Source organism: Malaclemys terrapin, chromosome 24 (assembly GCF_027887155.1).
Source record: "Malaclemys terrapin pileata isolate rMalTer1 chromosome 24, rMalTer1.hap1, whole genome shotgun sequence".
NCBI lineage: Eukaryota > Metazoa > Chordata > Testudines > Emydidae > Malaclemys > Malaclemys terrapin.
In genome coordinates, this window is record NC_071528.1 from 9,485,519 (window position 1) to 9,501,848 (window position 16,330).

At 54.7% G+C, this 16,330-nt stretch overlaps 1 protein-coding gene across 1 annotated transcript; it reads right to left on the reverse strand.

The window, feature by feature from the left end:
• Positions 1 to 972: 972 nt before the first annotated feature.
• Positions 973 to 12,248, reverse strand: UBXN6 (UBX domain protein 6). The gene is made up of 11 exons (XM_054013380.1): positions 12,149 to 12,248; positions 7,629 to 7,786; positions 7,146 to 7,207; positions 5,958 to 6,089; positions 5,445 to 5,542; positions 4,535 to 4,610; positions 4,366 to 4,450; positions 3,476 to 3,695; positions 3,171 to 3,301; positions 2,059 to 2,204; positions 973 to 1,673 (listed from the first exon to the last, which is right to left on the reverse strand). The coding sequence occupies exons 1-11, from the start codon at positions 12,229 to 12,231 to the stop codon at positions 1,545 to 1,547; spliced, it is 1,320 nt and encodes a 439-aa protein (XP_053869355.1). The 5' UTR covers positions 12,232 to 12,248; the 3' UTR covers positions 973 to 1,544.
• Positions 12,249 to 16,330: the final 4,082 nt, after the last annotated feature.

The window sequence follows — 16,330 nt, forward strand, 5'->3', positions numbered from 1 at the left end:
AGTACTCATGTCTCACTCAGCTTATGCTGGAAGCACCACTTAAGCTGCAGGTTAAATCCTATTTCCCTCCTGCAGTTTGGGTTAGAACTTAGTCCTATGCTAGGAGCATGCAAATTCCCTTGGTCTGTGTGTATAATTTAGGAAAGTAGCAGACTTTTTTTTTCCCCTCTTCTCTAACTTGTAGGGAGAGGGCATGGAACAGGCTGTACCCAATGCTACTTCTGCAATATATTTCCCCACTTACAGCAGTATGATCAAGCTTTCTCCTAAAATAGAGGCTTTAAGTTAGAGGTGCATTCTTTGCTTTCCAGTTGGTAGTGGGGTAGACCCCCTCTGTTCAGTTGTATTGTGGCAGTTCTTCTAGGCCACCATGGGCAGCTTTGCCTCCATTTCTCCATGCCAAGTTCACTAGCTTGTGTTAAATTCCTCACCTGACCTCTACTTCAAGCTGCAACTGAAGGCAGCAGTGCAGGAAGACACATAGCAGTAGCCTGATATTAGATCTTAGATTTTACATAGACATACAGGCTTGGCATCCTCCCTCCCCCTCACTTAGAAATCAAGCCTGGAAACTTTCCCTCCACCCTACAGGCACTATAAGCAAGGCTACATTTTAGTCAAGAGGGTTTTTTTTTGTTTGTTTTTTTGGGGGGGGGGGGGGGGCAGACTGGTAGTTGCTCCCTATCTGACACCAGTGCCCTGCAGCTCCTAGGCAGGGGCTCTGCTGATCACATTGGCTGGGAACCACTGCCAATGGGCACTGCAGGGGCAGGGCCTACAGGCAGCATGGAGACCCCTCCACCACTTAGGAGCTGCAGGGCCATGTTAGTGGGAGCCAGGAAGCCCAAGCCCCCTCCTACACTTCTGGCTCCAGGGCTGCAGGTGGGCAGCCCCTGAACCAGCACCAGTGATAAACTTGCAGCCTTAACTATCGGGCAAGTTAACTCAATAACCTGACTCAAGGAAACGGCATTTCCAAATATTCCATTTAATCACGCTAACACTAACTTGTTGCAGTTGACATAATTAGTGTTTTAAACAAGTCTCATTCAGCGACAATTTCTGTACAATAGAAGCATAAGGAAAAGTGTAACACTAGCCCTGGCCACCATCAAAACTCAATACTGGGAGAATCTTGCAGCCCTCCTCTTTGCTACAGTTCAAGATGGTGGATTTTTATTTTCTATAGCCGAGCTAGAAAAGAGATTAAACATACAGAGTAACCAAAAGAACTTAGTGTAAAAAGTTATAAAAGCAGCACATTTAAAGATTTCTCTGGGCAAGACTGTCTTCAGACTTTAAATCTGTTTAAACAGTCCTCATGTCTCATTATATAGCCACTCCTCTCTGAACTGGAGGTGATAATGCATTGTGCATTACCATACTGAAATCTGGCCTCCTCGTGCTCTAGCTAAAACTGAAGTCTTCCCTTAAGTTTGTGACAAACAACAGTTAAGGCAGCTTCCATTTTCATGCTTGAGTGCAGGGGTAGGAGGCAACAGCACATAATAGAACCAACCGCACTGAATCCAATCCTGTTTATTTCATGACAATATCTGGACAGCAGAAAGGAGTTCTGGTTTCAAGGGGCTTCCTTTCTGCTCTTCTCCTGAAGCTTTTATGTCTGCCATGACAGCTGCATCCCATGCAAATGTCAGGAGAGCAGACGGCACCTAGGACAAGCAGAAAATGTGCTGGATGTTAACAGTAACTACATTGAAGCTGGTCACTGAGTATTTTATGCGTCTAACTCATTGAAAATGGTCTTCCAGGTGTACGAGAGTTGGAATGTTAGTTCTGGAAGAACTTTGGCAGGCACAAAGACAGGATGTACCGCTCAGACTGGTGCAGAGTTCCTAGCTTTCCCTCACCTCGTGGTATGGGGTGGTACATCTAGGGACCAGGCTGAAGTTTAACTGCACTGAGCTGAAGCCAAAGATGTTCAGTATCACAAGACATTAGACCACCATGGGGACCAGAATGATCACAATCCCATTTCCTTTCACTGAACAGGTTTGTATCTGCTGTAAATGGCTTCAACTAGATCACTTTACTCACCAGCCCACACTCATTGAATGCCACGTTCTCTTCAGTCAGTTTAAGACCTCCAGGTGCAACTAGCTCAAAGGGCATCCAATCATCCTTCAGTGCTTCTCTCACAAACCTGTAGAGCACAGAGACTGGCTCCCGGGCATAGAATGTCCCTATCGTGAAAAAAACAAGAGTGTTAAGGTCACATTTTTCCACTTATCAAGATATTAAAGCTGGTTTATAGGCAGACTCCCATGTGCCTGTTCTCACCAAGACCCTTAGTTGCATATTTGGATAACTTTAAGCTAGTTCAGTAGGGAAGGAACCAAGTTTGATGTGATTTATTCAACAGAAACAATTCATAGAAACATGTTGGTCATATATCTTAGAATATCAGGATTGGAAGGGACCTCAGGAGGTCATCTAGTCCAACCGTCTGCTTAAAGCAGGACCAATCCCCAGACAGATTTTTGCCCCAGATCCCTCAATAGCCCCTTCAAGGATTGAACTCACAACTCTGGGTTTAGCAGACCAATGCTCAAACCACTGAGCTATCCCCCAAGAGTAGCACAGCAGGGCCAGCAAATTAATAAAATACCATTGCACCTCTAACCTAAAAATAAAATCCACTGGAAAGCTTAGTCTAGGAGCCTCACTGCAAGATTCCCAAGCGTCTCCTATTGCGGAATGCAACTGGTGTTCCTCAGGCTGCAGGGCCACTTTCAGCCTGTTACCCACAACGGGGGCAACGCACCCATTACCGTTTTAATGAACCGCTCAGTGGAATCAGCCAGGACATTGCTCGTTTACCCTCAGCAGTATGGACACTCTTGTACAGCTTTAGTGTGAATCAAGGCATGAGGCTGACCAAGGATGTCCCAGATCTTTATACACACCATTGGTTTAGATGGCAAGAGTGATGGATGCTTGAGAGAGAAATTTCCACAGAAGCTGCAAAAATATAGTTACCCCATTGTCTCCATCCCACCCAGTGGCTAGAAGAGTCCCAGCTGGTTGAGTTATTCTATCCCCGTGTGGCCAGGTTTATGATTGTTGCTCTCACGCTACAAAGCTGAATTTCCAGAAGTTCTCTGGGGCGTGTATGTGAGAGTAAGTTGCAAGATGCAGCCACCCTTTACCTTGCAGAATGTATCCATCGGGAAAACGGACTCGTAGCAGCGTGTAGTTATATTTCCGCATTTCCCTTTGTTCTTCTCTCTCCCGCATAGCCTTTGTCCTCAGCATAGACGCCTTCTCCACTGCTTCCGTCCTTTATAGACCAGACAGTTTTAACATGAAATAAAGCGAGGGGAGGGAGTGGTGAGATTTTCCTAAATCAGAGCAACGCACTGCATCGGCATGGTCAGCCCATCCTCCTCCCCCTGTCCCCAGTTATGCAGCTCCCTCCTTTTACAGGCAGCGCTTAGTGCTACAGGTGACTCACCGGAGCCGCTGTTCCCGTTTTAGCTCCTCTGCCGTGAGGTTGTAGAAGTCATGGGGCAGCTCAAACTGGGCAGCTTGCGGGGAGGGTTTGAATACGCAGAGCTGGCGATCCAACTGGGCCTTCACCGGCTCAGAGCTCAACAGCTGCTCCTTATAGTCCTTGAGGTCCTCCAGCTTAGTCAACACCTCCTCCTTCAGCACATAGTACTCTTCTGTGGTCTCTACAAACACACGCACTGGGCTTAAGGGCCTTGTTTTCCCTTCAATCCCAATTCTACTCCCCACCACGCCTGGGGAGCGTATCCACTGCTACCTGGGACCTAATGGAAAGCAGTCCTGAGAGCAAATCACCCGGAGGCAACAGGCAAGCTGCGGGTTTGGTGGGGTGGGTAGAACAGTGATGTTACAACATACAGCAGACTTTACAGCACTGCTCTCAACCTTTCCGGACAACTGTCCCCCTTTCAGGAGTCTGATTTGTCTCGCGTACCCCCAAGTTCCACCTCACTTCAAAACTACTTGCTTACAAAATCAGACATAAAAAATACAAACATGTCACAGCACAGTAGTACTGAAAAATGGCTGACTCTCTCATTTTTACCATATAGTTATAAAATAAAGCAACTGGAATATAAATATTATACTTACATTTCAGTGTATAGTATACAGAGCAGTATAAAGTCATTGTCTGCATGAAATTTTCATTTGAACTGACTTCACTAGTGCTTTTTATACAGCCTGTTGTAAAACTAGGCAAATATGTAGATGAGTTGACGTACCCACACGTATGTGTACCCTGGTTGAGAACCAAAGCGGCCTCCCAGAGACACACTGCTACTCCTCACAAGTAGCTGACCCCCGTCTCAAGTCTAATACAGTTCGATTTCTTGCCTTGTCCTGGAACAGGCAGCATTTCCTTCTCAAACCCAATGGCCTGGAAAAACTCGTGTGTCCCTTCTAGACAGTTTATCCTTTCCTAGAAGATAAGGAGAGGGTTAGATTTAATCAGCTACAGAGTGGGAATTCCTTCATATGGCAACTGCCAGCATCTGAACCTCACCTGAAACACTTTATTCTGCAGTTTGATTTTCCGGTACTTCTCCTCCTCTGGATGGAGATGGATATTATCCAGATATCTGCAGAAGATAGGATCATCACACACTTCATTCACAACAGGCATGGATGCTCGGATCACTGGTGAATCTTGGGTCCCATTTGGTGCCAAGATCAAAGTTTGAAAACACGTTACTTGGGTCCAAAGAAATCTCCAAGTGTCTCCTCTCCACTAGCACTTCCATCCTTCCCAGGCTTCTTTACACCAAGAGAAATCTATTTCGGAACACTCCTCCAAGATACCCCACTACTTTACTACTGGGTCACATGCATTGCACTAATTGCCTCGACCACCTTTCTCCAGATAGACGTCTTTAGGAATCCCCATTGGGCACAACTAAGAAACACAAAAGCCCTGTGACTATGACGAGATGGCTGGAGACTACTGGATTCATTTGCATTCCAGCATCCAGACCGCCCTTCGTGCACACTGCTATGCCGCTGCCAGTTTGAAACAAGCTGCAGTTGGTGTGTCCCCCTCTATAGTCTGCTTTGCAGCCAAAGCCTCACTCTTGGAGGCTAACCTGGCATCAGAGAGCCTCACATTTCACTCAGAGGGTACCTGGTTCTAGGAGTGCAGGGACCACCTTTATGATCTAGTTAATTTCCCCACTCACAAGTTTTGTTTCCTGGACTGCACACTTTGTACAGTCTAACAGACTTCACCATTAGGAAATATTTCCAAATCTTCACTGTCAGTTTTCCTTTGGGCATCACCCAGAGCACAAGAAAACCCCCTCTCCATTAACCTGCTGGGAAAGGGGCAATTGCTTTCACCCGCGCCTTCTCGTCTGGAGAGGTGACAAATTTCATGCATCTGTGAGCTGGGCACTGCACAAGGCATTCAGACCACTTACTTGGCAATGGTCTCAACTGCAAGTTTCACTTTCTCTCGGTCCCTGTTGAAGGTCTGAATCTCCATGATCGAGGCAGCCACCGGGTCACTAGAGAAATGCTGAGGGAGAAGGACAGGAGCCAGTCACAGAAGAGTCAGCTGACTGTCAATGCCAATTTCAGAACCAGGGGGGCAGACTGAACAGAGCTCTGGAGACTAGTGCGCCTACCAAACTCAGAGGAAGGAGTCAGGGCAGGCATTTGTCAACAACTATCCACATCTGGATTTACAGTGCTGGAAGAGACGGAAGCTTTGGGGGAGAAAGTGGAGACAGCAGAGGGCTGTAATTGTGTGTGTTGGTGGTAGACGAGAGAGCATGTTGTTCTGCATAAAGTACCAAGCCCAGGGATGCCTGAGAGCCCCCCCAGAGGGCATTTCCAGTGGGTTACACTGCACTTGGGGACCATGCCGAGGATTTAGTAAGATGGAAGGCAGGAAATGGTGAAAAGTCTGGTTGGCTGAGGACCTCACTTACCAAGAGGATGGCCTCTTTTATGTGTGCTTCCTTCTGGTCTTTCCTTACGGTGGCCCCAGTTAGTGGGCAAATGAAATAGACCCCTGACACTGACAGTCCAGCTGTTTCTTCCTCAACCGCAGACACAGAACCCTGAAGAAACAGCGGAAATCAAACGTTGGCTCAAAGGGGGAGAATGTTTGATGCCCATCTCCCTCATGCACAGCTTTCTTGCTAGTGCAACTCAGGGAACATATGAGACCGGCATCTCCTCTCTGAATATCTCAGCACGCCTCATGGACTGGCTGGATTATTCAGCAGCACTGAGCAATGCTACCCAAAGCTTGAATAAGATCCCTTCTAATATAATGGAAGGTACCTTCCAAGAAGCTCCCCGAAGGCATTCTGAAGAGATACCAGTAACAACCCCTCCACGTAAGAGCAGAGGAACGCTACCACTCAAGTCACCCGAGGTTTGCAAAGCACTTGTAACTAAAAGGGTAAAGGCTTGGCAGCCGTGAAGTGAGTCAGAGAAGTGATTCCCAGCATTGGAGTTCAGGAGCTGTCAGCGCTTCTGTTACACCCCTCGTCTCTAGCTATGTTAAAAAGACTCAGCTGTAGGAGCTACGACTTTTATTTTCATCATGTGGCTTTGAGTGCAATACCACAACAGAGAGCCAGATTCCAATATCCTTGCTCACACCAAGGCAGCACTTTAATCCAGGCGTAGTCCTGCTGATTTCAACGGACTGAGGTACTACCCATTATGGGTATGCAAATTTGGCCCACGAACTAACTCTCCTACACACAGAGAAACTCGCAGGCTCAGCCCAGAGAAGTTTCGGACAAGGAGTTTTTAAAAAGAAAGGTGTAAAAAGCGGGTCTCAAAATGGGAGGTCTCCTGCATCAAGTGCAAAATCACTACTCGGACTCCACAGCAACTGTTCTTCAATCCGAGTTTGTCTTGCTCACTCCCCACCAAATCAGCAGATTTCAGAAGAGATGCCATAGTACGAACTAAAGGATTTTTAAGCTCTCCGAACCATAAGCAGCTATTTCTCTCCTCATTTCAAAAGTCAGCCTGAAATCCACAGTCCCACAGCACAGGGGCTGGTATCCCCTTCTCTAGGAAGCTTGAGCATCTCCTAACTCAGGGATTCTCAATTGCCCAGAGATCATATGCCCTGGAATAGCAGCATCTCCTCATACCGTGTGATCCGTGGAGAGTCCTCTCTCACTTGCTGCTGCTTCAGCCATAAGCTCCTTTTTCACTACGAGACACAAATCCAGGTTACAGCGTCAGACGTGGCACAACCCGATGAACTATACAGAACTGGGGCAGGGAAGCAGCAGTTTGGATTTACAATCCTGAATCAGGCAGTTGGTTCATCTCGTTTGGTACCTTGCCTCTGGCAGTGGGTCAGAACACGATGCTTCAGAAGAATGCAACCCCCCCACTTCCAAGAGTGCACCTAGCTAGTCGTGCAAAACTGGCCGTGGGGGTGTGAAATTACGGGAGATAGGCTCCTCAACCCCCTAGGCTGACAGACAGAAATGCCATTGAGATGAGTGTAGGCTTTGCAGGGCCAATAAATAGACTGGTGAAAATACTCCCTGTAAATAGGCACTTTGTGGACTGACAAATATGCCTGTCATGCACCTGGGCAAGAAATGGGTATTGGCTGTTCTTACCCTGACTCTTGATGGCATCTTGGGATGAAGGGAGCCAAGGCTTGGGCTTCTGCTCCAGCCGGGCCAAGGCTGCAGCTGCTGCCATCTGGGCCTCATCTGTGGGCCCCTGGCGAGACTTTGGGGGGGCCGCTTTTGGCTTTTCTTTGGGGGCCCTTTCCCTGGTGGATAAAAGAAAGGCACAAATTAATGAACAGCCCTAGCAGGAGAGCCAGCACCCTAGAAGAGGTCGGCTGAAAGCAGATAAACCAGTGATCAGGGTGAGATTATAGTTACGTTCGCCTCAGTTAAAGGAGCACGTTAGGATTTGTATATTTCCCCTTACCTTAGGCACTCAAACTACAGAGTATTAAAATTGGAAGGTTTATAAAAATCCAGTTTATTTTTTCCAGCTGATGTTTACTTAGTGAAACTGCCTCTATTTGCCAGACTGATCATTTCATATTCTGGCTATCATGCTGTAGCATTGGCTTATTGTATTTGGGTTGCAGACCCAACAGGAGACAGTTTAAGTTCAAGCAACTCTTCCTTAAGAGTTAATACATTATATTTAATGCAACTTAAAGATCTGGGATCTGAATTTCAGAGTCATAAGCACCCACAACTCCAACTGACGGGGAGCTGCAGGTGCTCAGGGCCTCTGAAAATCAGGCTATGAAATGGTAGGTTAACTCTGATGGTGTCCTTTAAGTACACCGTGGGCTAGTCTACACTGGGAATTTACATCAGCACAGCTCTCTCTCTCCGGGATGTGAAAAACCCACACTCCTGAGAGATGCAGCTACGCTAACCTTACCCACGGTATACAGCATGCTAAGTCAGTGGAAGAATTCTTCCATCAACCTAGCTACTGCCTCTTGGGGAGGTGGATTAACTACAGCAAAGGGAGAACCTTCCATCGGTGTAATTAGTGTCTACACTGGAGCACTACTGCAGTGCAGTGCAACTGTCCCACTGTAACGTTCAAGAAAGAGATCTTGAGTCACTGTGGATAGTTCTCTGAAAACATCCACTCGTTGTGCAGCAACAGTCAAAAAAGCGAACAGAGTGTTGGGAGTCATTAAGAAAGGGATAGATAAGACAGAAAATATCATATTGCCTGTATATAAATCCATGGTACGCCCACATCTTGAATACGCCGTGCAGATGTGGTTGCCCCAGCTCAAAAAAGATATATTGGAATTGGAAAAGGTTCAGAAAAGGGCAACAAAAATGAATGGGGTATGGAACGGCTACCATATGAGGAGAGATTAATAAGACTGGGACTTTTCAGCTTGGAAAAGAGACGACTAAGGGGGGGATATGATAGAGGTTTATAAAATCATGACCGGTGTGGAGGAAGTAAATAAGGAAGTGTTATTTACTCCTTCTCATAACACAAGAACTAGGGATCACCAAATGGAATTAATAGGCAGCAGGTTTAAAACAAATAAAAGGAAGTATTTCTTCACACAGCGCACAGTCAACCTGTGAAACTCCTTGCTAGAGGATGTTGTGAAGGTCAAGACTAACAGGGTTCAAAAAAGAACTAGATAAGTTCCTGGAGGATAGGTCCATCAATGGCTATTGGCCAGGATGGACAGGGATGGTGTCCCTAGCCTCTGTTTGCCAGAAGCTAGGAATGGGCGATGGGATGGTTGATTTTACCTGTTCTGTTCATTCCCTCTGGGGCACCTGGCACTGGCTACTGTCGGAAGTCAGGATACTGGGCTAGTTGGACCATTGGTCTGACCCAGTATGGCCGTTCTTATATAGACAAGCCCTAAGCCCTTTGTTAAAGGTGATTTGCAGAGAGGCGAAAGAGGGGAAGGGGTACTATGCTTTTGTTACATAGAAAAGAAGCTCTTCAAGGTGATGGAGGTGAGGTTTAAAAAGACTTTTACATCAGAATTTCAGGTCTTGTTTACCCTGAAGACTATGGACACCAAAGGAACCCAATTGCTAGAAAATGAGATTTTTTTTCATACTTAAATTATTAACCCTTATTTCACCCCAACACTTGAGAGAAGAGCTCTTTGTCAAGCATTCAAACCTTAGTTGCTTTAATAAGTATTCATAAACATGTCAGAGTCATCTAAGACATCCTTCATCAAAACCAAGGAAGACAGAAGACAAGCAGGATTTAATAAAAAAAATGATTCAGGCCTTCGTAAGGCACCTTCCCCTTTATAGAAGATGGACCCATTTTTCCCAAGATACTCCTCCCTCCCCCCAAAAAACATGGGGAGAGAGTTGCTGTGTATCAAAGGCTTGTAGACAATATGCAATGCAGGAAAGCCCTGAAGACTGCACCCACTACAAAGCATGGATAAATGGAGAATGTTTGTTGCTAGCAGGAAATAGAATTTAACACTTTCTGCTGCTCTGCTAAACTTCCACCCTCACCCGTGTTTAATCCCAAACAGCACTACTCTGGGCAGCTCCAAGAACAGGCTTGAACTGGAAGCAACTGCAGATGTTCAACAGTGACATAACAGCTTTATAAGGTCACAAAGGAACCCGATCCCCTTGCTAGGTAGCATTGCAATTCAGCTGCTATGGGGCATTTGTCAAGCCTACATGGCCCAAGTTTTCAGCAGTAAATAATACTGGACTAGTTCTCCCTGATGGACATGGGAAATTGGATTTAATCTATGATTTTACAACTAGAAATCCCTTGCAACTTTTAAGAAAGATTGTTATTGAAAGGTTCTGTTATTAAACTAACTTATTAGTAAGGTTCCTTCAGGATTTAGGATGGAACTGGGGAGTGAGTGAGTGAGCGAGCGTGAGAGAGAGAGAGAGAGAGCGCAGTGCAGCAGGGCTGAGATCAAGTATGTGAAAGTCATCTGGAAACTAAATAAATAGTGTAGCTGTGACTAAGTCAGATCACTGAGAAGTTAGATTCCAGTCTAGTGGCATTTTCACCATCACTGATCTGTGTATTGGCCTAACGTTTTAAACCTGCTTCAAAACATTTACTGATCCTGAAAAATATGTCAGCTAGTCCATCCATGCTGTTTGCAGCCCAGACAGATCTTGGGCCAGCAAGCCTACACATTGCTTCATTCTGATTGTACCCTTGCTTTCTGCAGGCAAAGGGCTTGTATTCCAAGACAATTGTACCAGACCCTGTCTCCTGAAGCACTGGAGTTTGGGATTCTCAGCATTTATATGATATAAAGCAATCACTTTTGTCTTTGATTGTTCTCAAGATACTAGACCTTGCAAGACTGTCAATGGTCTATTCACCACACACTGGTCTGCGAGCGGATACTTGCCTCATTCGACCAGGGTGATTTTAGTTCCCAGTATGGTTATTCCACATGCACCCAGCTGGCATATTTCATAAACAGCTGAAGTACAATGATATGCAGGAAAGTGACTAACCATAACATGGTGAGGTTCTGTACTTGTCTCAACTGCCTCTAGATCAATCCTGCTCCTTTACAAGCCAAATGATTTTTCTATCATCATCATCATCATCACCATCACCACTGCCGCAAACTTAACTTGGGATCTGAAAATCAGCACCAAGAATAGCAATAGTGTGGTCAGGACTTGAACGAATGTGTTCCCTGAAGCCGCACTGGGTCCAGTCAGTTCTTTCTTTGCTGTACAAGCTCCTGCCGGGCTAACAGGAGTAAGAGCCTGTTTGTGTCAGAAGAGTCAGCAGCTCTGACTCAGACACATGGGAAACAGGTAAACAAAAGCACTTCTTTTGAGCGATAGTAATTTTTTTTCCCACCTGTTGGAATTGTCTTTTAGATTCTAAAGCCAAAAGTCCCACAAGGAAGATAAAAGTTGCTCCTCTGGTAAAGTGTCCTGCATCCCACTGCGAGTCCCCACCCCACCCCCCCCAAACCTACATGTGGTCTGGCCCGCAGCACCCAGCTCTGGGGCTCTAATACTATTCCCAGAGCTTGGCACCTTTTGGAGGAGTAGAGCAAAAGGGGACCATGGCAGCTCTTGCTGCATCAGAAACGGAGCTCCATCGCTTCTCACGCAGGAATGGATTAGCGACAGCGGGTCTGTTCTCCAGGAGGTGAGTAGCATCACGGACCCCAGGAGGAGACGGAGTCCAGGACTGGCTACACCAATGGCATTTGGCTTTCAACGCATCACCCTGACCAACTCGCACCACACTAACTGCTCCCCCCACCACCCCCAGTCTCCCCATTTCTCCCTCCAGACACCTCCAGTCCCCTAATTCCTTCCTTCCCCCCCGCCACCCCCCATTCCTCCCCCCCCCAGCCACCCCCAGTCCTTCCTCCCCCAGTCTCCCCATTTCTCCCCCCAGACACCTCCAGTCCCCTAATTCCTTCCTTCCCCCCCCGCCACCCCCCATTCCTCCCCCCCAGCCACCCCCAGTCATCTCCAGTCCTTCCTCCCCCCGCAACCCCCCATTTCTCCCCCCAGCCACCTCCAATCCCCCATTCCTTCCTTCCTCCCCGCACCACCACCCCCAGCCCTCCCCTTCCTTCCTCCCTCCCTCCCCCCCATTCCTCCCCCCGCCGCCGCCGCCTCCAGTCCCTCCCCGGTACCTGGGCGGCTCCGCCAGCTTCTGGCCCGGCCCCGCTGTTTTGAATTTAATATCCGCTTTGATGTCTTGGAAGAATTTCCGCATAGCGGCGGCGCCGGCCGGGGGGGGTGCGGGGGGGGGGGGCGGAGAGACGCTGGCGGCTCCCGGGTACCAAAATACCTGCGGAGCCACCTTCCCCTCCGCCACCGGAAACAGGAAGTCCCGCCTCGCGCTCCCGGCACGTGACTTACCGAGCAGCCATCGGCACTCCGAAGGGGGGGGAAGCTGCGGGGGCGGGGCCTGCGCCCGTCTGTCACCTCGCGCCGCCAGTGTGACGCGACCCGGCAAGGGCGCTCTAGGCCTCCCTTCGCCTCTCTATGGTGCGAGAGGTCCGCCAAGCGCTGGCGGCGGGGCCGGCCTCTCCTTACCCTAGTCCTGGGCCCTGCGCGGCCCTTCCCTAACTCCCCCACACCGCCCCCCCCCGTCCCTGCCCCTCCCCACACACCCCCACACCGCCCCCCGTCCCTGCCCCTCCCCACACACCCCCACACCGCCCCCCGTCCCTGCCCCTCCCCACACACCACCACACCGCCCCCCGTCCCTGCCCCTCCCCACACACCCCCACACCGCCCCCCGTCCCTGCCCCTCCCCACACACCCCCACACCGCCCCCCGTCCCCCACAACATCCCCCGCCCCTCCCCACACACCCCCACACCGCCCCTCCCCCACACCGCCCCCGTCCCTGCCCCTCCCCCACACACCCCCACACCGCCCCCCGTCCCTCCCCCACACCACCCCATTCCCCTCCCCACACACCCCCACACCGCCCCCCGTCCCTGCCCGTCCCCACACACCCCCACACCGCCCCCCCGTCCCTGCCCCTCCCCACACACCCCCACACCGCCCCCGTCCCTGCCCCTCCCCACACACCCCCACACCGCCCCCCCGTCCATGCCCCTCCCCACACACCCCCACACCGCCCCCCGTCCCTGCCCCTCCCCACACACCCCCACACCGCCCCCCCGTCCCTGCCCCTCCCCACACACACCCACACCGCCCCCCGTCCCTGCCCCTCCCCACACACCCCCACACCGCCCCCCGTCCCCCACAACATCCCCCGCCCCTCCCCACACACCCCCACACCGCCCCTCCCCCACACCGCCCCCGTCCCTGCCCCTCCCCCACACACCCCCACACCGCCCCCCGTCCCTCCCCCACACCACCCCATTCCCCTCCCCACACACCCCCACACCGCCGCCCGTCCCCACACACCCCCACACCGCCCCCCGTCCCTGCCCCTCCCCACACACCCCCACACCGCCCCCCCGTCCCTGCCCCTCCCCACACACCCCCACACCGCCCCCCCGTCCCTGCCCCTCCCCACACACCCCCACACCGCCCCCCGTCCCTGCCCCTCCCCACACACCCCCACACCGCCCCCCGTCCCCCACAACATCCCCCGCCCCTCCCCACACACCCCCACACCGCCCCTCCCCCACACCGCCCCCGTCCCTGCCCCTCCCCCACACACCCCCACACCGCCCCCCGTCCCTCCCCCACACCACCCCATTCCCCTCCCCACACACCCCCACACCGCCCCCCGTCCCTGCCCCTCCCCACACACCCCCACACCGCCCCCCGTCCCTGCCCCACACCACCCCCTGCCCCTCCCCACACACCCCCACACCGCCCCCGTCCCTGCCCCTCCCCCACACACCCCCACACCGCCCCCCGTCCCTCCCCCACACCACCCCATTCCCCTCCCCACACACCCCCACACCGCCCCCCGTCCCTGCCCCTCCCCACACACCCCCACACCGCCCCCCCGTCCCTGCCCCTCCCCACACACCCCCACACCGCCCCCCCGTCCCTGCCCCTCCCCACACACCCCCACACCGCCCCCCCGTCCCTGCCCCTCCCCACACACCCCCACACCGCCCCCCGTCCCTGCCCCTCCCCACACACCCCCACACCGCCCCCCGTCCCCCACAACATCCCCCGCCCCTCCCCACACACCCCCACACCGCCCCTCCCCCACACCGCCCCCGTCCCTGCCCCTCCCCCACACACCCCCACACCGCCCCCCGTCCCTCCCCCACACCACCCCATTCCCCTCCCCACACACCCCCACACCGCCCCCCGTCCCTGCCCCTCCCCACACACCCCCACACCGCCCCCCGTCCCTGCCCCACACCACCCCCTGCCCCTCCCCACACACCCCCACACCGCCCCCCGTCCCTGCCCACACACCCCCACACCGCCCCCCGTCCCTGCCCGTCCCCACACACCCCCACACCGCCCCCGTCCCTGCCCCTCCCCACACACCCCCACACCGCCCCCCCGTCCCTGCCCCTCCCCACACACCCCCACACCGCCCCCCCGTCCCTGCCCCTCCCCACACACCCCCACACCGCCCCCCCCGTCCCTGCCCCTCCCCACACACCCCCACACCGCCCCCCGTCCCTGCCCCTCCCCACACACCCCCACACCGCCCCCCGTCCCCCACAACATCCCCCGCCCCTCCCCACACACCCCCACACCGCCCCTCCCCCACACCGCCCCCGTCCCTGCCCCTCCCCCACACACCCCCACACCGCCCCCCGTCCCTCCCCCACACCACCCAATTCCCCTCCCCACACACCCCCACACCGCCCCCCGTCCCTGCCCCTCCCCACACACCCCCACACCGCCCCCCGTCCCTGCCCCACACCACCCCCTGCCCCTCCCCACACACCCCCACACCGCCCCCCCGTCCCTGCCCCTCCCCACACACCCCCACACCGCCCCCCCGTCCCTGCCCCTCCCCACACACCCCCACACCGCCCCCCGTCCCTGCCCCTCCCCACACACCCCCACACCGCCCCCCGTCCCCCACAACATCCCCCGCCCCTCCCCACACACCCCCACACCGCCCCTCCCCCACACCGCCCCCGTCCCTGCCCCTCCCCCACACACCCCCACACCGCCCCCCATCCCTCCCCCACACCACCCCATTCCCCTCCCACACACCCCCACACCGCCCCCCGTCCCTGCCCCTCCCCACACACCCCCACACCGCCCCCCGTCCCTGCCCCACACCACCCCCTGCCCCTCCCCACACACCCCCACACCGCCCCCCGTCCCTGCCCCTCCCCCACACCATCCCCCGTCCCTGCCCACACACCCCCACAGCGCCCCCCCGTCCCTGCCCCTCCCCACACACCCCCACACCGCCCCCCGTCCCTGCCCGTCCCCCACAACATCCCCCGCCCCTCCCCACACACCCCCACACCGCCCCCCGTCCCTGCCCCACACCACCCCCTGCCCCTCCCCACACACCCCCACACCGCCCCCGTCCCTGCCCCTCCCCCACACACCACCACACCGCCCCCCGTCCCTCCCCCACACCACCCCCTGCCCCTCCCCACACACCCCCACACCGCCCCCGTCCCTGCCCGTCCCCACACACCCCCACACCGCCCCCCGTCCCTGCCCCTCCCCCACACCATCCCCCGTCCCTCCCCACACACCCCCACACCGCCCCCCGTCCCTCCCGCACACCCCCACACACCCCCACACCGCCCCCCGTCCCTCCCACACACCACCCCCTGCCCCTCTCCACACACCCCCACACCGCCCCCCGTCCCTGCCCCTCCCCCACACCATCCCCCGTCCCTCCCCACACACCCCCACACCGCCCCCGTCCCTGCCCCTCCCCACACACCGCCCCCCGTCCCTCCCCACACACCCCCACACCGCCCCCTGTCCCTGCCCCTCCCCCACACCGCCCCCCGTCCCTCCCCACACACCCCCACACCGCCCCCCGTCCCTGCCCCTCCCCCACACCGCCCCCGTCCCTCCCCACACACCCCCACACCGCCCCCCGTCCCTGCCCCTCCCCCACACACCCCCACACCGCCCCCCCGTCCCTGCCCACACACCCCCACACCGCCCCCGTCCCTGCCCCTCCCCCACACCATCCCCCGTCCCTGCCCACACACCCCCACACCGCCCCCCGTCCCTGCTCCTCCCCCACACCATCCCCCGTCCCTCCCCACACACCCCCACACCGCCCCCCGTCCCTGCCCCTCCCCCACACCGCCCCCCGTCCCTCCCCCCACACACCCACACCGCCCCCCGTCCCTGCTCCTCCCCCACACCATCCCCCGTCCCTCCCCACACACCCCCACACCGCCCCCCGTCCCTGCCCCCTCCCCCACACCG

Excerpts from the sequence above, each read along its gene's own strand:
- UBXN6 (XM_054013380.1), bottom strand. The coding sequence starts at position 12,231 with ATGCGGAAATTCTTCCAAGACATCAAAGCGGATATTAAATTCAAAACA. Across the intron at positions 5,543-5,957 it reads TAAAAGAGGCCATCCTCTTG|CATTTCTCTAGTGACCCGGT; the intron begins GTAAGTGAGGTC and ends CTTCTCCCTCAG. Across the intron at positions 1,674-2,058 it reads CATTCAATGAGTGTGGGCTG|GTGCCGTCTGCTCTCCTGAC; the intron begins GTGAGTAAAGTG and ends TGCTTGTCCTAG.